The following is a 24,875-nucleotide window of genomic DNA, read 5'->3' as shown; positions in this document are numbered from 1 at the left end:
TCTGTTTGGACCAATCAAACAGCTGTGGACAGATGCACGACCATACTCTCACCAGCTTGCACGTCAAAATAGCAACGGGTCACAACTAAAGTATATATACCTACACTGAAACAAGTGCATGAGTGGATATTTCACCATTGGTCCGTCGTGGAGTTTATAACATTGGCCCGCACTCATAGCTGCTAGCCAAGTCAGGTTATCGTTGGGATCAACTCTATAGTTTGTGTATCTGTCTGTTACCTGTGTATAGCTCACCTGTACCACTTACCTGTTCGACATACCTGTACACCGAAAGCTATGTTACCTGGATTAACACTATTACTGTGATACAACGTTCTATTTATCAATAGTCAATCAGTTATGAATTAATTACTCAGCGTCCAAATGTGTGCTTGGTCCAGCGCGGGAAAATAAGTAGAATTTCGTACCGCTGTGCGGTCGACCTCAGGGAACAGATTCACAAGTGTTGTCTGTAAGGCAATTCCGTTTTCAAAGTGAAGTTCGTGCATACACGTTTATATGCATTGTAATATGCATTTAATACTGGTGATCGTAGCCTTAGTAACCCTTTGGGGTACTTGTGAGGGATTGAGAGGAACTGGCCGGACTGTCAAATTGACCCATGCTGACCGCGCTATGCTTATTAACTATCACAACGAGCTGAGACGGGAGGTGCACGCCTCAAACATGCAGGAATTGGTAAGTTATCAAACATCCGTATTTACTTATGTCACGTGATAAGAGTAGAGTGAGGTGGTGGTTGGAGGGGGCAGTATGTAATGTAAATAAAAGGGTTTTGTTTTACCTATTTAAAACCTGTAATATATTATGAATAAATAATAAATACAGTACTCGTTCCTGATCAGTCAGCATACAGTGACACAAATTGTAAACAGAAAATAAAGCTAACATTCAGTCACTTGTAATCTCCAGCTCGTTGGCTTACCCTTTAATATGTCTTATCGAGGTGATATAGCAATACAAATTAACGTTTGAAAGATTTCAGAGTTTGATTTTTTTTTTTAGAAAGTTATCAATGCCTTCCTCGAAAATAGGAAAACGTGCATTTTGCTTAGATTTACTAAGTTTCAAGACGATAACAATCATGACCGGATTTCCCTATATAAATTAGCATTTGGAGTATTGTGATAACATAATACAAGAACGTAGAATCGTAAAACATAGAGGCCACATCACACCAAAAACGTCAAGGAGAATCATATTACAGGGAAATCGTACAAAAGAACGTACAAAGTACAACATTCGTAAAAAACTATAATATAGAACGTGCATGAAATATCTTTCTACAAAACATACAGAGTTACTACAGAACATACAGGGTGTATCATACCACAGAACATACAGGGTGTATCATACTACAGAACATACAGGGTACATCATACTACAGAACATACAGGGTATATCATACTAAATAACGTACAGGGTGTATCATACTACAGAACGTACAGTGTACATCATACTACAGAACGTACAGGGTGTATCATACTACAGAACGTACAGGGTGTATCATACTACACAACGTACAGGGTGTATCATACCACAGAAAGTACAGGGTGTATCATACTACAGAACGTACAGGGTGTATCATACTTCAGAACGTACAGGGTGTATCATACTACAGAACGTACAGGGTGTATCACACTACAGAACGTACAGTGTACATCATACTACAGAACGTACAGGGTGTATCATACTACAGAACGTACAGGGTGTATCATACTACAGAACGTACAGGGTGTATCATACTACAGAACGTACAGAGTGTATCATACCACAGAACGCACAGGGTGTATCATACTACAGAAAGTACAGGGTGTATCATACCACAGAATGTACAGGGTGTATCATACTACCTAACGCACAGGGCAGATCATACTAAAGAACGTACAGGGCAGATCATCCTAAAGAACGTACAGGGTGTATCATACTACAGAACGTACAGGGTGTATCATACTACAGAACGTACAGGGTATATCATACTACAGACTTACAGAGTACATCATACTACAGAACGCACAGGGTGTTTCATACTAAAGAACGTACAGGGTGTATCATACTACAGAACGTACAGGGTGTAACATACTACAGAACGAACAGGGTGTATCATACCACAGAACGCACAGGGTATATCATACCACAGAATGTACAGGGTGTATCATACTACATAACGTACAGGGCAGATCATACTACAGAACGTACAGGGCAGATAATCCTACAGAACGTACAGATATATCATACTACAGAACGTACAGGGTGTATCATACTACATAACGTATATCATACTACAGAACGTACAGGGTGTATCATACTACAGAACGTACAGGGTGTATCATACTACAGAACGTACAGGGTATATCATGCTACAGAACGTACAGGGTGTATCATACTACACAACGTACAGGGTGTATCATACTACACAACGTACAGGGTATATCACACTATAGAACGTACAGGGTGTATCATACTACAGAACGTACAGGGTATATCACACTACAGAACGTACAGGGTATATCATACTACAGAACGTACAGGGTGTATCATACTACAGAACGTACAGGGTATATCATACTACAGAACGTACAGGGTGTATCATACTACAGAACGTACAGGGTATATCATACTACAGACTTACAGGGTACATCATACTACATAACGTACAGGGCAGATCAAACTACAGAACGTACAGTGCAGATCATCCTACAGAACGTACAGATATATCATACTACACAACGTACAGGGTGTATCATTCTACAGAACGTACAAAGTGTATCATACTACAGAACGTACAGTGTATATCATACTACAAAACGTACAGGGTGTATCATACTACAGAACATACAGTGTACATCATACTACAGAACGCACAGGGTGTATCATACTACAGAACGTACAGGGTGCATCATACTACAGAACGTACAGGGTGTATCATACTACAGAACGTACAGGGTGTATCATACTACAGAACGTACAGGGTGTATCATACTACAGAACGTACAGGGTGTATCATACTACAGAACGTACAGGGTATATCATAATACAGAACGTACAGAACGTACTGGGTGTATCATACTACAGAACGTACAGGGTATATAACACTACAGAACGTACAGGGTATATCATACTACAGAACGTACAGGGTAGATCATACTAAAGAACGTACAGTGTATATCATACTACAGAACGTACGGTGTATATCATACTACAGAACGTACAGAACGTACAGGGTACATCATACTACAGAACGTACAGGGTGTATCATACTACAGAACGTATAGGGTATATCACACTACACAACGTACAGGGTACATCATACTACAGAACATACAGGGTATATCATACTAAAGAACGTACAGGGTGTATCATACTACAGAACGTACAAGGTGTATCATACTGCAGAACGTACAGAGTACATCATACTACAGAACGTACAGGGTGTATCATACTAAAGAACGTACAGGGTGTATCATACTACAGAACGTACAGGGTATATCATACTACAGACTTACAGGGTACATCATACTACAGAACGTACAGGGTGTATCATACTACAGAACGTACAGGGTGTATCATACTACAGAACGTACAGGGTGTATCACACTACAGAACGTACAGGGTATATCATACTACAGACTTACAGGGTACATCATACTACAGAACGTACAGGGTGTATCATACTACAGAACGTACAGGGTGTATCATACTACAGAACGTACAGGGTGTATCATACTACAGAACGTACAAGGTGTATCATACTGCAGAACGTACAGGGTATATCATACTACAGAACGTACAGGGTGTATCATACTACAGAACGTACAGATATATCATACTACAGAACGTACAGGGTGTATCATACTACAGAACGTACAGGGTATATCATACTACAGAACGTACAGGGTGTATCATACTACACAACGTACAGATATATCATACTACTGAACGCACAAGGTGTATCATACTACACAACGTACAGGGTATATCATACTACACAACGTACAGGGTGTATCATACTACAGAACGTACAGGGTGTATCATACTTCAGAACGTACAGGGTGTATCATACTACAGAACGTACAGGGTATATCACACTACAGAACGCACAGGGTGTATCATACTACAGAACGTACAGCGTATATCATACTACAGACTTACAGGGTACATCATACTACAGAACGTACAGGGTGTATCATACTAAAGAACGTACAGAGTATATCATACTACAGACTTACAGGGTACATCATACTACAGAACGTACAGGGTGTATCATACTACAGAACGTACAGGGTGTATCATACTGCAGAACGTACAGGGTGTATCATACTACAGAACGTACAGGGTATATCACACTACAGAACGCACAGGGTGTATCATACTACAGAACGTACAGCGTATATCATACTACAGACTTACAGGGTACATCATACTACAGAACGTACAGGGTGTATCATACTAAAGAACGTACAGGGTATATCATACTACAGACTTACAGGGTACATCATACTACAGAACGTACAGGGTGTATCATACTACAGAACGTACAGGGTGTATCATACTGCAGAACGTACAGGGTGTATCATACTACAGAACGTACAGGGTGTATCATACAACAGAACGTACAGGGTACATCATACTACACAGACTACGTTTTTCAAATTTAGTTTCTAATTGGAAATAAACTTGGCGTTTTGGGTTTATTGCTATATAAGTTAACTCCGGGTTGTGGTTTTCCATTAGCATAAACGTGATGTTAAAAGGGCATGTTTATATGTGAGGTAAGGGTAGGATACTTACATACTCAAAACATGTTCGTCAACATGTTGAAATAAATACATTGTGTATTCACATCTATCTTTGTAGTCGTGCTCAGACTTTTTTTCCTACAAAAGAAGATGAACGAAACATGGCGAAAGTGTTTTAGACGGAAAAATCTGAGGTTTAACCTTTGTTGTTTTTAAACAGATTTTTCATTCATAACAAGCTTTGATATGATCATGGTTATAATGCTGGTTACTTGGCGTTATAATTCTAAACGTTTTGTATGTGTGTGAGGAACAGATTCATCTCTAAGCGCATCTACATACGAGATGACATGATGCATATCCTACAACAACAGAATGCTGATATATAGCGTTAAAAAAGGTACCGGGTTATTTATCATGGTTAAATACAACTGGTATATCAATATTGACATAAGAATCAGCTGAGCTTGGGCCAGACGACGCGGTCACCGGCAACTAATTTACATTTAATGTCATTTAATGTATCGGACAAATTTTAAAATACAACTCTAACTCTTTGAAACAAATTATAGAAAAACCGTTGATGGAGTTTAAACGAAGAAGAAAGAGGCTTAATTATGACATACTAAGTTGATTTAAATACCGATCTTTAACGGGAAATAATTCATCTCTCATCACATTCTGATTAACTCAATAAGACGACAGCTGGTCGGTATTTACATTGTGTTGTGTAATGTATATAGAACAAAAATACTTTGTCCTACTAGATGTATTAAACATTCCAAAAGTAACATGCCTAGGTGCAGTTCAAATCACCATCACTTTGATCCACTTGTATGTATGGAACATCAGATCTGCCATATAACACGACTTGTTTGTATCATTATGTGATATTAATTTGTTTTAACGCTGTGTGTATTAATCGGTATGTGATGTAAATTTATCATTACTTCACGTGAATTTTTAACTTTTAATTAAATGACGTGCATTTGACATAAGATAAAATGAATTTGTCATGTGTGATGTTCATTTGTCATTTTATATCATACATCTGTCATTGTGTAATGAGAATTTATCATTTTGTGGTATACAGTTACCATTATGTAATACTTCATTTCTTTAAATGAAATGTGAATTTATCTATATCCTTATCATTATATTTGATGTAAATTATCATTAATAAGACGAAAAGCGCAACTTCATAGTAATAACGTGATAATATTCTCGTCACTGCTCATTACAAGTATGGGAATACTGTTTGATTTTGTTCAGACTTGGATCAGTCGAAAGCCCTACGATAGAACTAAAATTGAAATCAGGCAAGTCCTATTGTTTTTATCATAGGTGATATTTTCCGTTCTTACTACCTTAATTAAACACTTTTCTCATGTTATTGATTTTTACCAAGTGGATAATCAAAAACTGTCTACTGAGGATAATAACTTATAAATAAACTCGTGAAAAAAATCCATAAAATGTGTCCGAGTATGAAAGCATATATAAAACACACATAGTATGCTTTCTGTATTTAGAGCGAATTCAGAGGTATAACAGCTTAGGATGCTACATTCATGTTATTAACGCTCACACCTACTTATGTAAAGTTGTAGAGTCTACGTCCCTTTTGGAGTTATACAAAAGAAGAACTTTTTCAAATCACCAACTTTATAATTCCTAACTTCCGTTAAATATTGTCTTTCAAGATTTTATTAACAACATATGTGAAATGTAATGTAATGGTTTGAATAAACTTGAAAAAATTATGCAATTTTCATTTTATATCGTAATAAAATAAGGTTTTCAGCGTGTGCTAAATAACATTGCTCATCAAAGGGACATAACTCCATTCAAAGTTGAAGCAGATAATCATCAGATTATTTCCAGCAAGCAGAGCCTACGGCCTAAAGAAGTTTGTATAGTAGAAGTTTAACATCTGTTGCCTTCGTTTTCCTTATAATAGAAATACACGGAATGATCTAGAACATTATATGTCCTCTACACCAAGGTGTACAAACTTTTGGCTAAATACAGAAATGTTAGGTTCCTTTTCAAGACAATATGTCCGAAGTGTATTCCCTTTAGAATTTCAGTTTACTTATCTTCCTCGTTCTGTAAAGAGATTTGAAGCAAAAGTTTTGTAATAAATCATTTCATAGTCAACTTACAATTATAACTCAGCTCCGAATGGAGATTACAAAACCTGCCACGAAATAACAACTTACAAACTCTCCATTCACGTAAGTTTATTGATTACGCAGTATAACCTTTTGTTCACTGAAGCTCTACACGTTAAGAAAAAAGTTCCCTTTCCTTTGATGAGGTTTTATCAAATAAGAACCATGTTAATTGTCGAAAATCAATACTTAAAATCTTGGTTGAATAGTATTTGATCGACAACAAAGGCAATTTACACACATGCAATGTTGCATCTTTACACCAAGTGTAAATCTTATATACTTACACATTAATTTCAAAGTTAAAAAGGATTTTTTTCTTTCCGCCTGGTGTCTGTTAATGTCCTTGTGGTAAGCCCTTTTAAAAGATAATTGAATGGAGCGATAAAAAACAGCGCCAGGCCTCGTCAGTAATGTTGACCTGTCGCTCTTAATGGTCGTTAACGTAATCATCAAGGAGGGCAGGTGATTAATGGTGGCCTTGACCTCCTTGTAAAAAAATGGACAGGTATGTGTAAATGCGCACAAAGTGAAGGTCCAAGGACAGGTGTAATATACGCCCCCTCCTGCAGCAGCCAAACTTATATTTTCTCTTTATTTGGACAGACAACAAACGAATGTTCAAATACCTTATATTTCAATTAGTGTTTATTTAGTATTCATTAAACATGTACGTACACCAGATGATAAAAGCGAGAATAATGCTCCTGTCACTATGACGTCAGAGTAACCATTTAATGTCACATGTTTAAGCGGTTGCTGATTTTTGTGGTGAATGATACTCAAGGAGTATTCTCTGCACCCCCGAACACATCATTGAAGGCACATGCGAAGTAATTTGATTGGTTCCAGGAGAAAATAACGGACCAATCACAGGCTAATACGTTCCGTTTGACGATTACAAAGGAGCGATACCCAATTTCAAAGCCATAATAATATACCGTAATGCGACCTCGAGATTCGTTTGATGTTCATCAAAGGATCAAATTAGTCTTTTCGTCATGGTCATAATGTGTCGCACATGTAACCTTCAATTTTGCCATGACGAGTTCCAGGGGTGCAGAGAGCGAAAGTAATTGAAACCCCTGTAATATCTAGGATGGTGGTAAATCTGAGGAAAAAATTTTTCACAGGGTAATGCAGATGCAGATCTCTAATAATGTGTCTCCGTTTTATAGTAGTGTCTTGTCTGGTATGTGACTGTAAAGAACTGATAAATAACCATCTTACACCGTCTTATCCCCCTCCCAAACACCCCACCCCCACACACATCCAGGTGACGATTCATGTTCAGAGTGAGTTTTGTTCATTCCTCGTGTAATACACATCGGAGAGTTGACATGCATAAAATATATTTCAATTTTACAATTCAGTCTACTGCCCATCGTTCTCCTCGTGGGCACAGTCTTTCATATTTCTCCGATATCGTTTTCATCCTACTATATATGCGGTACCTTGATTTCCCAACCCTAGCTCCTGTTTTACTGCTGATCCTGTTCCCAGCTAACACGACGTAAGGTCACGTCGGACCTCGGTATGCCAGATTGGTGATTAATCTATTACCAATGTGTACATTGAGAGAGAATTTCTGTCAATTTGCCATGATACAGCAACAAAACTATCTCGTACGTGTTGGATTGTGTAGGCTAAAGAACTGTATATAAAAATACTTATTAAGTTAATAATTACTGATTGCTGTTAATTTTCTGCACGTGCGTCAAAGTGTATTTACGTTAGTCACTACACCATTTACTAACACACTTCAGTGTACACATAGGAAATAAAAAATATAAAAATCGACAGCATATTTTAATAAAACAGCGCAAAGAAAATCACATATCGTTAGAAAAACGGGAAGCTATATCATACCCGAAGCAGTAGGTGGCTCCACTCGGATCGCATCGACGACATGACAACAAAATAGTTCCGAGAAGAAATTATTTAATTAATGTCTTTATTTAATCACTGTTTTCAAATATATATGTCATGTCACAGTACATAAATATGCTTTATATGTTTCTTAACCCGTAAGTCACGTTTATATAAAATACAGGGATGCCAGCAGATATCACGGATTTACAACCGGTCTGAGCAATGATCTCACTGTATAATATGGCGCAACGTTACACACAGTGATGTTGATTTATATTGAGACTGCAGCTGAAATGTCAAGATCATCTTGTCTTTTACGGAGTTGGTAGCAAATGACGTTAACCGAATAACGGATAAAACTCCATCCTCAGATTTTGTCCTTCTAGGAGTCTTGTGTGAATTTAGAAATCTAACCTAGCCTTCTTACACTCCACTTGAAAAGTTCAAGTTCCAAGAAATTATTTACTGTTTAATATATTTAAAATTATGTTTTCTGATAAATTCTGACAGAAGCAGTTTTAACTAAGTGCTTTCTATGAGACACTTATTTTGTTTAAATGTTCAAAACAGCTCTACTATTATACTTGTGTATCGTGGCATTGATAAAATAAATAAATAGATTGAAAATTTGTGGCAGTAACTTGAACTAGGATCAATTTAATTTTCACCTGAATGATAATCCGAACTCTCCCTCGATGGCTACCTCAGTATTCTGTCTATACGTACCAAAAGTAACTTCTCGGGAACTTTATTTCTGCTTCCAAATAAATCATTCTGTATTGTTGCCAATGAACTGATGTCAACACGCGTTTACCAGTATAAAGATCATTCATACATACATTGGTATAGATGTTTCATTTGAATAAGATAAATTGTTACAACTCTGGGTATACTTTCTGATTCTCTGGAACTGGTCCCAAGACTGAAGGACATGAACCTAAATTTTCATGTTTGACCAGTTGGCAAATGCCCCTGATATTTTGTCCCATCCACTGACTTACACACCTGGACCAGTTAAATAGAATTACGACTCCTACAGTATACTTAGATTCTAAATGTTAAGGGATATCATTATCAGTGTTATACACGGATAAAACACGACTACATCAACCAAATCAATCACTCAAACATCTTTATCAAACCCTCAACACAAAGGTTATTTCATATTTTCTAAATATTTTAAAACATTCGAATAGAAAAAACGATTCTTCATTTGACGATGATATAGACAACAATGAAGACATTAATGAAAACTTTTTTTTTCTCGGGCTCTTTCTGATGTACATAATTATCCTTAGATATGTACTTACCGAATTGTCAAGTAGTAATATTTTTATGAATGAAGCTGAATGTCAATCATTCGATGATAATGTGGTATAATCTGGTAACATTTGGGTTAGATCCTTCATTGAATTCACATCCATTCAAATACCATGGCTATCCTGCTGCGACCATGAGGTACGGCCGACGCCAATCTTGACCCCTCGCGCCAACGTAGTGTGACCGACGCCTTAAATATGTTAATTTTTATTTCAACTTTTTTAAATATGTGATTTCAGACAGCGCTTTTATATACCAACTGTACTATAACGTGAATTAAAATCAAATGGTTGGAGGTTTATGTCAAACTACTTACCCCAGTGCATTTTACAGAGCGTTTGAACGTATCTATGCAATTGTGTAAACGTTTGCCATCTTTTAATACATTAAGAACACGACATGATTAATTTGGATTAATTAGAAAGAATCTATCTTTGTACATCGTTACCGGACGTCCGGGTATCTCGCTGGATACTTACCGGATGTCCGGGTATCTCGCTGGATACTTACCGGATGTCCGGTAACTCGCTGAATTCTTAACGGATGTTCGGGTATCTCGCTGAATTCTTACCGGATGTCCGGGTATCTTGCTGGATACTTACCGGATGTCTCGGTATCTCGCTGAATTCTTACAGGATGTTCATGTATCTGTCTGAATTATTACAGGATGTCTCGGTATCTCGCTGAATTCTTACCGGATGTCTCGGTATCTCGCTGAATTCTTACCGGATGTCTCGGTATCTCGCTGAATTCTTACCGGATGTCTCGGTATCTCGCTGAATTCTTACAGGATGTTCATGTATCTGTCTGAATTCTTACCAGATATCAAGATATCACATGTGCATGGGGTTTACAATCGACAATTATCCGTTTGAATTGTAAACATATTCATGAAATATCAAGAGCAGGCAACTGTCCATGGATTTCTTCTAAGACATATTTAAGAAGGAAATTGTTAAATAATGTCTTCAACATCATAAGATTGCATTCTTGCCCGCGACATCTAATTTCAGAGAATCTATAGCCAGCACCTGTGTATAATGAGGTTTCTTTAGAAACACAGCTATGTTAAAAGTACTGTTTAAATTGGTTTTGCAAGGCCGTTTTAGTTTTTGCTTCCCTTTTTGTCAACTTTTAAGGCAATAATTGCCACCGGGGTTGGCGAGGTTGCCTCGGGAGCGAATGTAAATGTTAATTAAGTGGCCTTTTCCCGATAACGTTACGGGCTTGTTTGACAAAGCAGGGAAAGCTTCAACTAGGGTATTTAATATCTAACTTGATATGTTTCTTATCTACAAAAATAGCTTTTTACTAAATGTAAATGTATTGCGTGAAGGATAACGCTTTTCTAGATGTACACCATGACCGAAGTCCATTCAGTCAGAGGGTGTCAAAGATGCTTTGATATACATCTGTCATTAGATAACTTTCCCATTCAAAACTGTTAGATTCTATAGTTTGTTCTGTAAAAGACCCAAGCGGGTTTTCCGGGATTTTTTTTTCTGGCGCTGACCGAGACCATTTTACTTCTAACATAAAAACTGCCTACTATACGACATACTATTTTGTCAAACTCCAGTATAACACACATGTTGAAGCACGATCCATGTCGAACACTGTTTTTAGTCCCTGGTATTTGATTATGATGCTCATAGTTTTAGGGTGGTAGCTAAGATGGAGGTGCTATTTTTGGCAAATATTTCATGTCGAATACAATCTTAAGACCCAATTGAGATATTATTAATGTTTTACAAAAAAAGTTCGTTTTACTTGTCGTCAATGGTATTAAACGCCTGACAATCACGACTTGTTTCTCACTAAAGTACGACGGTTATCAAGAAACACCGAAAGCTACCGAAGAGATCTTTAACTGCATTGTATCAAATTTCCAATACACATGACCCCGAGGACTGGGGTTAGGTGCACGTTCTGACCCCGAGGGTGGGGGCTAGGTGTACGTGGTGACTGCACTATTAGAATCACAGTTAAGTAGTGTTTTGATAATGCTGTAGAAGAAATATTCGCACCTTTATGTAATGCTGTAGTTGTATTAAATGACCTAAATATCATTTTTAAAAATCATGCTAAGTGCATTCCAAAACATTTGGTAAACTTTATTTGTTGATATGTGAACATTTTTACATATAATTATAGAATGCAAACCAGGACTAGCCATTTCCAGTCCACACTTTTTCTACGTTAGGTTCCGGCCTGAATCATCAAACTATCGACAACCTTTAACGGCTTGACTGGATACAAACTATAGGATTAAGATTCAGATTATACAATGGTACATGTGAACTGAAATTCTAGTGCTCTGTATGTTCTCTCTACCGTTGTTTTCCACGGCTACATTAAGGCCTCTCAAATTAATGATAAGAATATCGTAATTCTATATCAATAGTTTCCACTGGCATCACAACGCAGAATCGTATATAGACCTCATATTGTTTATCTTCTTAAAGTGTGTTCTTCTGGTGGTCTGCATTGGCTGTATATTAAATATGCTATGATTCTGTTTCCTTGTACCTGTAGAAACCATACGTCACCGTTATCTGCCTATAACATCTGACTTTCCTATCAAACGCTCGCAACACGGAATTGATAGTTACCTACAACCAGTAGAGTCCCGTCGTTTGACTATGAGAAAATCCGGACATTGTTTTGAGTTTTGGACTGCTATTTAAATACAAGAAACTTATTATTTCACATTTTAATTAAATCACTTATTCGTGTAGGAATTTAACTAGGTTATTTTGTGTGGGCGGATTTCATACTTTACAGGTAGAATTAAATTTGATATGATGCCTTTTGTGTAAATGAACAAATTTTGATAGGTTAAAAAAACCAATAACGTTGTATTCGTACCATCAAACAAACTACTGCATTAAGATTGCTTTGTGAATGAACCATATTGGGCGTCTACAAACGGTACTCCCAGTACGTACTTGTTTCTTAACACAAAGTAAGAAGATCAGATCTAATTAAAACCTTTTATATGTACTTTTAAAAAAGAGCTAATCTTGAGACACATGCAACACGGTTTGTCTTTTGACATGAACTCATTACTCCATGCATTCGGATTCCATCTACCATTAAGTTGTTGTGCATTTCTAGACATAACAAGTACTAAGTCTCGGCGTCTGGAGCCAAGAATAACACACCGTAAGAGATTGTGTTAAGAAATGCCATATTACATGCGTTTTAATTGGTTTAGATTGATTAAAATAGTTGCTCTAGTTCGAACTCTTTGGTTTCCGATGATAAGAAGGCGAAACATTTGATTTACGGATATTTGAGGGACCCCAGTAGCAGTTTCTAACAACCAAATATACCAATTTTGTTACGATACACCTGCAGGGTATGGACATTAATGAAGACCAACCCATGAAGAGGCGTACCACCGAATGATCGTTAGTCTTGGTGAGAAATATCCTTGAAACATCCTTATCCAGTATCCCGATGATAACGAGGGGTTACGAGACGTTAATGATCAGCTTGAAATACCCTTGACATTACCTTAAATGTTTTCAATTCGATTTTAATGCCTGTTTGATTATTACTTAGATGTCCACTAGATCTGTGATAACCGGTTTTCAGTACGTGCGGTTTGTCCGTAACAATGACGGAGCGATAATCATTCCCGCTGGTATTGCGTAACCATGTTAACTACCAAGGTGAGCGAGGGGGATTCTTTGTTAGGTAAACGTAAATGTTTACCGCGTCGTGTTTCTTGTGAATCCACGATAATAATGGCCATCTTTCACTATGTATATATAATATTACTTTCCCCTGTGTTGGTAGAAATATCGACAAATGATATTCATATATATACGATAAAACGAGACTAAGTTTTTATTCATGTTTCAAGAAATTCGAGGTCTGATTGATAGGCTGTGAGTCCTGTATTGAAGAAGTTAAGCAGAGATGTCCTTTAGAAGACTGTGTACCCGAAGTCTGGTGACATTTAGTCAATTTATACCGAACAGGTAGCACTCTAATGTAACCAAGGCAAGAGACTTTTGAAAAATGGACAAAATCGCTGAAAGAGCAGTGATTCAATATTTGCATGAGAAAGGTCAAGCACCAGAGAATATCCATACTGGTATGGTAGCAACACTACCACTTCATATGCTACAGTGAAAAGGTGGATGGCGGAATTCAAGCGTGGCAGGCAGAGTCATGGGGAAGACGCCCGTCCTGGAAGGCCTGTCACTGTTACTGTTGCAACTTCACAAATGGTCAATAAATTCTATGAAATTGTTATAGCAAAAGTTATATACAATGAAGGGGATTATGTTGAAAAATAATGCAAATATCCGCCAAATGTCAAACCCACAAATATGAGGCTCACGACTATGAATCAGACCTCGTACATTACTGATCTAACTTGAATGATGTAATTTCAAAAACTGAAAAAAGTAGGATATCGTGTTCTTAACCCTGACTACAGATCATTGACGATAGATATATGTCAGAGGTAACAATCATATTAGAAAAAGTTTGTTTCTCTATTCATACCGATGTTGACGGTTAAATGGAAATATCATTCAGCAAATGACCCACGGTCTTGCAATCCTAGTTTTAAGAAATTATTTCCTTGCCATGTAAAAGACACTTGAAAAGCCAGATACAATGTATTAAAATACTATTACCCTCAGTTTTTAGAAATGAGATTTTTTTTTTATCGGGAACATTACCTGGAAGTGTTTTTTTGTCGTTTAGCTTGTTGATTTATTGTTCGTTTGATTTTATGTAATATTCGCTTTAATTGCTCAAATTATACTTTTAAAGTTAAATTTCTTCCTTCAAAATATTGAAGGATAGATGTGTACGACACAGAATCCGGTAGTTGAGAAACACGGAGTAATTTTAACGGCTACAAAATCACAAGAATTTTCGTTATTGACGCAAGTGTTCGATATTGAATGTTCACGAACTAATGGATAAATACGTATCCCTTTTCAAATGTAACAAAATTGTTATGATTTCCTTTTGATTTTCTTGTTATCACTCCTGATTTTAACAGCGCTAGTCCTTAGAATTACTGAATTACTAAAATACAGAAGACAACAAGTGAAAAAAAACATCTGAACAGAATCATAATCCAAACTCAAATACACGAAAATCGTGACAATTTCAACAGGCTCTTAAATATCGTTTTAAATGCGACATGTAATCTCCATAGGTTGGGGATAAAGGGATCTTGCTATCCAGAAATAGAAAATTCACAATAGGGAAAATGAAATCATCACGTTTATCATATAGCTTGGTGGAAAGCTGTCCATACTGATTTCGTTGTAGTAAAAGAACGAGATAAACGGCTGATGTTGGAGAGTCTGTCGTGTCTTTGATTTACAATTGTGTTGGGTATATACGATTGTCATGGTCAAAAAATGTTTTGTTATTTAAAGACAAGACATCAAATTAGAAGTAATGATAGCAGAGATTTATGACAGACAGATAGTGATTGATAAGAATATCCGTATCAATTAACTGTAATAGGAATGTTCTATTTAAAACAGGAAGGTTTCGCTGGTTAATAATAGGGTTTAATAGATAGCAAGAATTAGCGGGTATGATGGCATTTAAATGCAGTTTACATCTAACACCACTTTTTTTCTGTTGTGATAAATACTCGAATAACTACTCTGGTTTATGTTTTGTTGAGTGTCACACGCTCGCTGATGCATGGACATGATATGTGTCTCGGGCTGATTGTCAGATTGAGGTTTACGATGCCAACCGATGTATTTGTCAAGTGTTATATTGTGGAGAAATGCTATATATGATAACATTACATAATATTGTATGATTGTAAGGTCAACAAAGTTGAGAGATATTGAACTGTAATAAGGCTATGAGGTTAAACAGCAAACAAGAAACGTTTTATGTACACCAACCCATGTCACTGTCGAAACAGTGTAAACGTACTGTTTCTCAGACCGCAAGGTAGACCAACCTGTCGATCAAGGTTGCTCAGGTGTCAAAGTTGTCTGCAGTATTCTGCAGTCGTTTGATTCAATACAACATCCTGCTTAAATAACAGCACTACCTGTTACAAAGGTGCCTTTAACTAGTCCGTTTGCCAGTTATAACACATTTCCGTGTGTCGATATTCTAGCTTATGATTATATTCAAGACTTTGACCGTTTGAAAGACTGCCAATACCACAAACTCAGTCTTTAAAACGACTTAGTATAAAGGATTATAAAAATGGTTTACGGTAGTCGAATTAGTAATGTCAATATATCACGTTGGTTTATAATAACGTCAAATATTTACAAAGGGTTGAATCAAAAATACTCTATTCATATAACTAGAGTGGAACATATCCATTACGTCACATCTCCTGTCCACACAATATGTGACATGCTCGACCATGTTGACATAACCAATTTATACTTGTGCTCCAATAATTAGTTATACAGATGAAACCGAGGGTGCAGACTTGACCAGTTTCCCCGCCTTGTGTGGGATTGTTAGATCTGGTATTATATGTAGCGTCCTCTTTGATGTGTAGCACATTCATGTCATGTTCACTTAACTCCCATTGGACATATTACAAGGGGTAATTTACCGACAAAGAAGGGGAGTTATAATCAGATTTCTTTTCGGTTTTGCTTCTAAACATATATAGCAACTCTCCACTCCATGAGAAGCCATTTGTTACCAGTTTTAGCATCATAAACATATATAACCCCCACTTCCGCCCAAATGAGAACTCATTTGTTACCAGGTTAAGCATTATAAACATGTATAGCCCCCACTTCCGACCAAATGAGAACTCATTTGTTACCAGGTTTAGAATAATAAACTTATTTAGCCCCCACTTCCGCCCAAATGAGAACTCATTTGTTACCAGGTTAAGCATTATAAACTTATTTAGCCCCCACTCCCGCCCAAATGAGAACTCATTTGTTACCAGGTTTAGAACTATAAACTTATTTAGCCCCCACTTCCGCCCAAATGAGAACTCATTTGTTACCAGGTTTAAAATTATAAACATATTTAGCCCCCACTTCCGCCCATATGAGAACTCATTTGTTACCAGGTTTAGAATTATAAACTTATTTAGCTGTTTGGGTACAAGTACAGTGCTGATGTATAAAGTGTATATCATACTTGGTTTAAGAAACAAATATATAAGAGAATTTGTGCAGAGAAAACATATTTTAAATTAAATTCACGTAGTATTCCTTCCTCATTTAGGAATATGTGCACCAGAGTGTTCATCATCTGGAACAAGACTTATTCTTTCATGAACACGCCACATGTTTAACAAGCATGTATGTTGAGTTATATATCAATACTGTATTGTAGTTTATCCCTGTCTCCCATCGCCAACACCAGAGAACTGTAGATACTCTGACCATGTTCTATTGACGGACGGTAACCAGCAAAGAGTTGCCCGGTTGTTAGTTAAGTAAACATATTAGTTATGCAGTTTAAACTGACATTTCCGTCACGCCATTTCCTCTGTTTATTCAACAATCAAAAATAAGATTGAATACGAGATGTATGTAATAATGTTTCGTTTATTTCTGGACATTTCGTTTTTTTCTCTATATTTACATAAAGATGAAATTTTGTGACGAAATTCTTGCCGACAACATTTTCTGTACCATTTATCTAAACGTTTATATGATTTTTTAATATCCATCAACATTAAATCTGATATCAAGATGACAACGCACAATATGCATTATAAAACATGGAGAATGCACATCTATTTAGCCCGAGGTTTGATATACAAGATAGATTTTAATGTAAACTTTGCCTGTTGTCTGAGCGGAACTGGTTACTGGTTTATGGGAATAGGCAACTTTTGTTGCTTTGATATCGGTCTAAAATCTGCAGGAAAATATGTCTAGACGAATGTTGATTTAAAACGCCTTTTAGCAAATGAAAAATGGAGTTGGAATTTCTTAAGGCAATACCGTTAGAATCATTAATCGTGTCATCAATTTCAGAGATAAGTGCTACACAAGAACATGTGGTCTGTTTGTTCATATTAAAGCAACGCTGTCTGCATGAATATCTTTATCGATAAGTAAATATCCTTTAGAATTTTTAAAAGAAAAATTTTAATTAAAAAAAAAAAAAAAAAAAAATGCCCATATTAGATTTCCGATGACAATGCACAAGAAAATTTCCTAACCTAGGTTTGTAAGTATATTCTTGGCCGAATGAATTTAAATTCCGTACGGAACTATTTCAAGTTTAATTAAGATTTCAATATAAGTGAATAACACAATTTCAAAATTTATTCAGGTTTCATAATAATTGAATAATATGAAAACATCAAGAATTAGATAATGTGTACAGCAATTTTAATATTAAAGTATATCATACAACTGTTTCGTCTTTTAGTACTAGTTAGTAAGGATATGGTAGGAGACAACCGAGAAAAATAAAAACAAACTGTCGAAATCAATGTAAAATATAAGACTGGAACCTAGACTTAAACCAAAGAAAACGTTAACTGGTAAGGTTATCTTTTTTTTCTAAAATGCTGCTATCATTCATGTGTGCATGTTGTCTCCATTAAGGATATATCTATATATACATACTGTTAATGGGATTATATTTCCTTATACATACAACTTGCCTTAATGAATGCATACCATGGTCCCTAGTCATTGCCTGATTATAACTGTGTTGTGACCAACCTCAATGAGGCATGAAGAACAGCTAGCAACGTGGACACATTTTTTGGGATAATTGAAAGACATCTGTACACCACTTCCTATACAGGACAGTCATGTCAAAGCCATCCCAGCTTATGTTTATTCAGTCACGGTTGTTAGGTACGATTTAAATAAGGCATTCTGTTTCGTATTAAGATAAAGTATTATGTAATAAATCATGAACTGTCTTGTTGAGAGAGAAAACAACTTGATTTCAGTACTCGATAACCATTGAAATAACTATTTTCGTGAAAAATATATCTTTTTGATTTAAGTTTTTGGTAAAAAAAAAACCACAGTATATCTAATCATCGATATAAACAATCACTATAGTGTTCGACAAATGCACATTATATTATCAGATATAATATCATTAAAACAGCACTAATGAATGCTGTACACCACAAAGCCCCCAGAAAAGCTATATGGTGCTGTTTAGGTCATCACTTGGCTCTAACGTATCTAGTTCTATTTTATTATATGTGTTATTCATTTGTATATGTTTTGTAAAATCGTCGATATCTTATGATATCTTGTACCTAAAATGAAAGTAACCTATTTTCGAAGAAAAGAGAAAATAAAGCAAACATCAGCATTTCCGTCTTTGTAAATGCAGATGTTATAAATAACAACTACATACCTGCATAAACAAAACTTAAGCTCATAAATTCTATTGAAGAGAAAAGAGATGCATATGTGTGGTATGGTGCATGACATATTAATACTTTCATTTCCATAGTTATGCAAAGTTTTTGTCCATTCAGATAAATGAGAATTCCACACATTATGCATTATGTTAATGAAGAAATAGGGTCTGCACCAAGTACAAAATAGGCGTTCCGTATCGCGTGTCACTTGCATAAATGATCTTTCTGTGAGTTATTTACCACATCAACATTAAGGTAGATATGGTATAATATAAAAGTGATTACATATTGAAAAGTGTAGATGAGTAATGGCGGTAAGATATTGTTAAAGTCGTTCAACCAATCAAATACTGTGAAATATTTTTGTACAAGTTGTCGTATATTCGAGACAGATATATAACGTGAAATATTGTTAGGTAGTGCGAGACAGAAAATACCAACATGTGAACAGAATCATAATCCAAACTAGAATGTATGTTGTCACAAAACGTAATATTAGGAATAGACCATTGAATATCGATCAACTGTGACATGTTAGCATCATACGTTAGCGATGCAGGAATGTGTCTATTCAGAAATTGAAAATTCACAGTAGATAATGAAATCATCACGCTTATCATAGAGTTTGAAAGAAAGCTGTTGGTTGCATTATAGAAAATATCTAGGTAAGCAGCTGATGTAGACACCAGTCTGACATGTCCGTGATGTCTAATTCTCCTGAGTATACTCAGGGACATGGTAAATAGATATCTTGTTACTTAAGACAATATGTCATCAATATATCTGAAAGTGTAATTGGAAGACTTTGTAACCTGAAATGTAAAATAATGTTGTTGTCGTGCGTGATTGATGAATACTGGGAATCTTTGTAATTTCTTGTAATAAATATTAAGTTTAAGGTTTTTTTTTCACTCTTATCTCCCTTTCTCTCCTTGCATATGAATTTATTTTCAATTACATGTTAACACTGGGTTATATATATATATAGAAGACAAATGTGGCATTTTCCTAAAAATACATTTCTACAGCATCCCTAAAAGCTTCGTTAACGAGGAAAAACTGCAGTCGTCTCTCTTTTTCTTTCGTGCTTTTATTGATATTTATACAACCTAGGTGGCTATCCTGCACGAATTCATATGTTATTCTACATGTATGTAATGTTTTGTTTTTATACAATATATATATGATAAAGTGGTAAAGTTTCCTATATAGAAAATATTATTAATGTATAAAGTAATATCTAATGTAAAATATATATTGTTACGTGACAACCATTATATGTTCATTTGTAGGTTACATAGATACATCCAGTTTAATGTAGATAAAGAATACAAAATACAGGACATAAATGTCCTATAATGTGACATTTATGATGACACAACCAAGAGCTATAGACCAGAAAACTCGCATTTCCTGTTTTCTTTGAATGACATCTGTTGATTAAATGGCGTTATATTTTATTTCATATATAGAAATATAGATATAATCATTGCGTTAAATCTGAGTTCGTGATGAAATTGAGCTTCCGCGGGGTTGTTGATAAATATACATGTATATGGTCTTACGTGGTTAGTGATTGGCATCATTACATGTCTGTAGTGTTCACATGAAATAATGGTACTGACTTATCAGTACATGTAGTGTGTAGACTTTCAACATACCACAAATACCTTGTTCAGGTATTGTGTGAGACAAGAATGATAAGTGTTACGTGATCACTGTGTTTCGGTATTATGTCAGTAATGGGTCATATGTTAGCGTTATATTTGTATAGTTATGTCAGTACCAGGTGTGGATGATACTGTTGTGATTATACATACCTTATTGACCCATACATAGTTGTGAGTTTTTTTATGGAACGGATCATAAATTCCATTGTGTGACTTAACTCTTACATTTAATCCTAAAGTCGTTAAAAGGTGTGTATTTATTGATTTATTGATTAGTCCATACGTGATTGCTCGATAGATCACCGTTGCATTGCAAATGTACACAAACATATTTCTATAGTGTGCACTTGGTGCAACTTCTTCAAAGTAGTAGAATACTAGTATTAAAATGTGGTATATATTGTATCAGATTCTTATAGACAGTCATCATGTTCTCAGTCGTTATTGTAGGATATCTACAATGAAATAAATATAACTTCTTGCCCCGAAGGAAAATATTGTAAAAAATGTTTATCTGTTTTTGCAAAATATTAACTTGACTTGTTAAATCGATTTCACCTCCCTTACCAATACAGCGCCTTACTTACTACTGTAGTATCAGGCCAGGTTTCTCAGTGCGTTGTGTTATTGGTGTCATTTCAGAGTTGGGATAGAGAAGCTGCTCGTGCAGCCAGACGATGGGGTCGAATGTGCAACTATGATCGCCCAAGGAACGATGGGTATGGTGAGAATATATTCTACAACAACCATGACATTAGAGAACCTACCAACGAAGTTACCATGGACGCGCTTGGAGTGTGGTCGAAAGAAAAGACAACCTTCGATGCACAAAGGAGTTGTGTACATACCAGGTCATGTGACTACCTTAAGGTATAATATAATAATTCGTCTTTTCAAAACTGGTAAAAAGAATTCTGTTATGATCCAAAAGAAGTGTTTTATTATATAACATAAACGTCCAGTAATGTATTTGTTGAGATGTTGTGGTGGTATCTTACTATGTAACGTTATTCCCTGTCATTGATACAGATGGTGACGGCAAATGTTGAGAGTGTGGGATGTGCAGTTACCACGTGTCCGGTTCTCAGGACTGGCAGGTCTCAACAGCAACGCAATGTCAACTTGGTCGCATGCTTCTACACACCATTGTATGTATTATGTTTTGATGACAATATATATTCATGGTATTTACGCTTGGCTTAACATGGTCCCGCCTGCTGCGCTTTTGAGACTCATTCCATATTTTCTGTTACCTATGTTTCCATAACTTTGTGAAACTGTTGAGATTTATATAATTCTAGGTTATCTGAAAGATGTTGGTCTATGTCATAGAATATGACTTCCCGTTTTAATCTTTTGTGATAATATAACTATTTAAGATTTTTAGTATTTGTCTTTTACCTTTTAGTATGTTTGATGTTATTTCCTTTTGGATCGCTGTGTGTTTCACCAGGTGATGGTCCTAATGACATTTTATGTGTTGACGGGCCGTTAAGATAGTAATAATAACAATAATAATTTCATAAGTTTGATGTGGTCCTCTTAATCATGTCTAGCTCATTTTATCTTTGATGTAGGAAAAACATTTTACAATGCTTTTCTAGAAACTAGGCTGTACTATATATTTAGGATATGCACGTCGACGTTGTTGTAAACTTCCTCATTGTGCATTAAGAACGCTGTATAAAGGTACGATTCCTTTGTTGTTTGCAGTCATGCCCTATTTTATTACTGAGTTATTGTACTTCTGATATGTGTAAACCTTTAACCATTTACCATTCTTGATTTATGTATGTTATAACAGTTTCCATGTATTTCTAATATGTATAAATACTGAAGATCAACGTTGTTGTCGTTAGTGACGTCTTACTCCCTTCATTTATTAGTGCTGATCAACATTCTTACTTGGTAGTTTGTTGATATCACTCGTAATTTGTCTGTTTTCCATACAGCATAGATGTGTCCCGAACGGAACCGTACATGCATGGAGCCCCTTGCACGTACTGTAGAAACGGATACAATTGCAGACGAGGTTTATGCTCCCGTAAGTTCTACATTCCTTTCTGAAATACGAACTTGATATTCATGCCAAAATGGGTGCTGCAAGTCACAAGAACAACAGGTTAATGGATATTGCAAACATATTTTTTTCAGAATATTTTGATAAATCGAAACGCTCTTGTTGATGTTGTTAATTCTTCATCATTTTAGACATATATATGTACATATATTCAGGGAACCATATTCGGTAGCACGCATGTCAATTCATCTATTCGTTTCAGCCCCGATAATACCGTTGCCTAACTTGGTGATAGAATTTGGTGATGAGTACGACAATAGCAGAACGTCGACAATGAACCACGTCATCAAAGAAAGTGGGCCGATATCTCAAAAACCCGACACGCTGGAAGAGAATAAGGTTGATAATCTTGTATCTCAAACCATCGCTGACCGACCCGTTGATGAGAGCCTTGGGGACAAGGCGGAGCTGAGGAGAGGCAGGACAGAAACACGTACCTACCGAGGTCCTACATCCGGGCTGTCCAGCATTTCTCGTAGAGACAGGTTACAGGAACTGAGGTCATCAAGGGGTATGTGATATGAACACTTTGTATGTTCCGTGCGTTGAGATATGCAAATGATAGATGTGACATGATAATAATCTGTTTGTGAAATTTTATTGCTCTTAACATAATACAATATAATACAATGACGACTAATGTTGAGTAATTTAGAACGGCATGAGCTGTATACGTTTTCTGACGTCACGACCTATTGTTATTGTCCATGTTTCTAACCTTAATTGAAGTATTTTCTAGCATGCATGATAACAACGATTACGAATAATTGCGAATGATATATATTTTGTTTACAAACATTGTTCCTGCAGGAATCGTGATAATATTAATACTAAAACTAGTCACTCATGTTCTAAACTTGTCAGTCAAACCCTTCATCGGTGATCATGTAATTCTAACTATGCTGACGAAGGGCCGTGCCAAACGTTTAGAGTGAAGTGTGATTATGATTTTTTGTTAATTGTTAACAATTAATGGCATGCCTGTTAAATATAATATGTATATTATTTGTTGTTTGTGATAATAACACTCGGTCCATAACAGTTAGGCGTCAGGCTACCCGCTACAGTAGTTACGACCCGTACGCCGCCGAGCGCAGACGACGTCGACAACGTCAGCGGGAAGAGGAACGACGGCGACAGTATGAACGGAGGCGGGAACGACAAGAGCAGGAACGACGTCGACAGGAGGAGGAGCGAAAGCGACGACAACAAAATGAAGATTTGCGGCGACGACAAGGACAGGGTCAGGGTCCGATAGAACTTCGAAGTGGAGGCAAGTTGTTGATGTAAACAGCTATACACCGTGGATAATAATACTATTCAGACTTTAGATATAACACAGCGCTAGTATATAGATTAGCCAGCATGTAGTGATGGGCGTCTACCGTACGTACACAGATGTAGTATAGTCGATTGTTTGTGTTGTTGCTTCACATGTGCGTGTCTGTCTTGTTATCACATGTATTGCTTTATCACATTTAAACACAATATTTGAGATAAAAATATACGTAGTCAGAAATGGGGGAAAATCTTTAAAAAATCGGAGCTGATTTGGTAATGTTTAACTGTTAAAGGTATTTGTTGAAAGATAAATCATGTAATATCAAAATTAAAAAAAAAGTACTATAAATATGTGTAGTACAACATTTGTTATTAACCATC

General features: G+C 36.1%; 1 protein-coding gene across 1 annotated transcript in view; it reads left to right on the top strand.

Annotated features, from left to right (window-relative positions):
- The first annotated feature begins 492 nt into the window (after window positions 1-492).
- Window positions 493-24,875, top strand: part of LOC132543937 (uncharacterized) — a 29,933-nt gene continuing 5,550 nt past the window's right edge. The window contains exons 1-6 of the mRNA XM_060207491.1: window positions 493-699; window positions 21,776-22,003; window positions 22,163-22,281; window positions 23,086-23,177; window positions 23,416-23,724; window positions 24,256-24,486. Coding sequence (XP_060063474.1) covers window positions 520-699; window positions 21,776-22,003; window positions 22,163-22,281; window positions 23,086-23,177; window positions 23,416-23,724; window positions 24,256-24,486 — 1,159 coding nt within the window. The 5' untranslated portion in view covers window positions 493-519. The remainder of the gene's footprint in view (window positions 700-21,775; window positions 22,004-22,162; window positions 22,282-23,085; window positions 23,178-23,415; window positions 23,725-24,255; window positions 24,487-24,875) is intronic.

This window comes from Ylistrum balloti, unplaced genomic scaffold (genome assembly GCF_031769215.1).
Source record: "Ylistrum balloti isolate Yb309-2 unplaced genomic scaffold, AGI_CSIRO_Ybal_v1 Utg369772, whole genome shotgun sequence".
NCBI classification, from domain to species: domain Eukaryota; kingdom Metazoa; phylum Mollusca; class Bivalvia; order Pectinida; family Pectinidae; genus Ylistrum; species Ylistrum balloti.
Note: the sequence above shows the minus strand (reverse complement) of the source record. Positions and strands in the feature narration are given on the sequence as shown.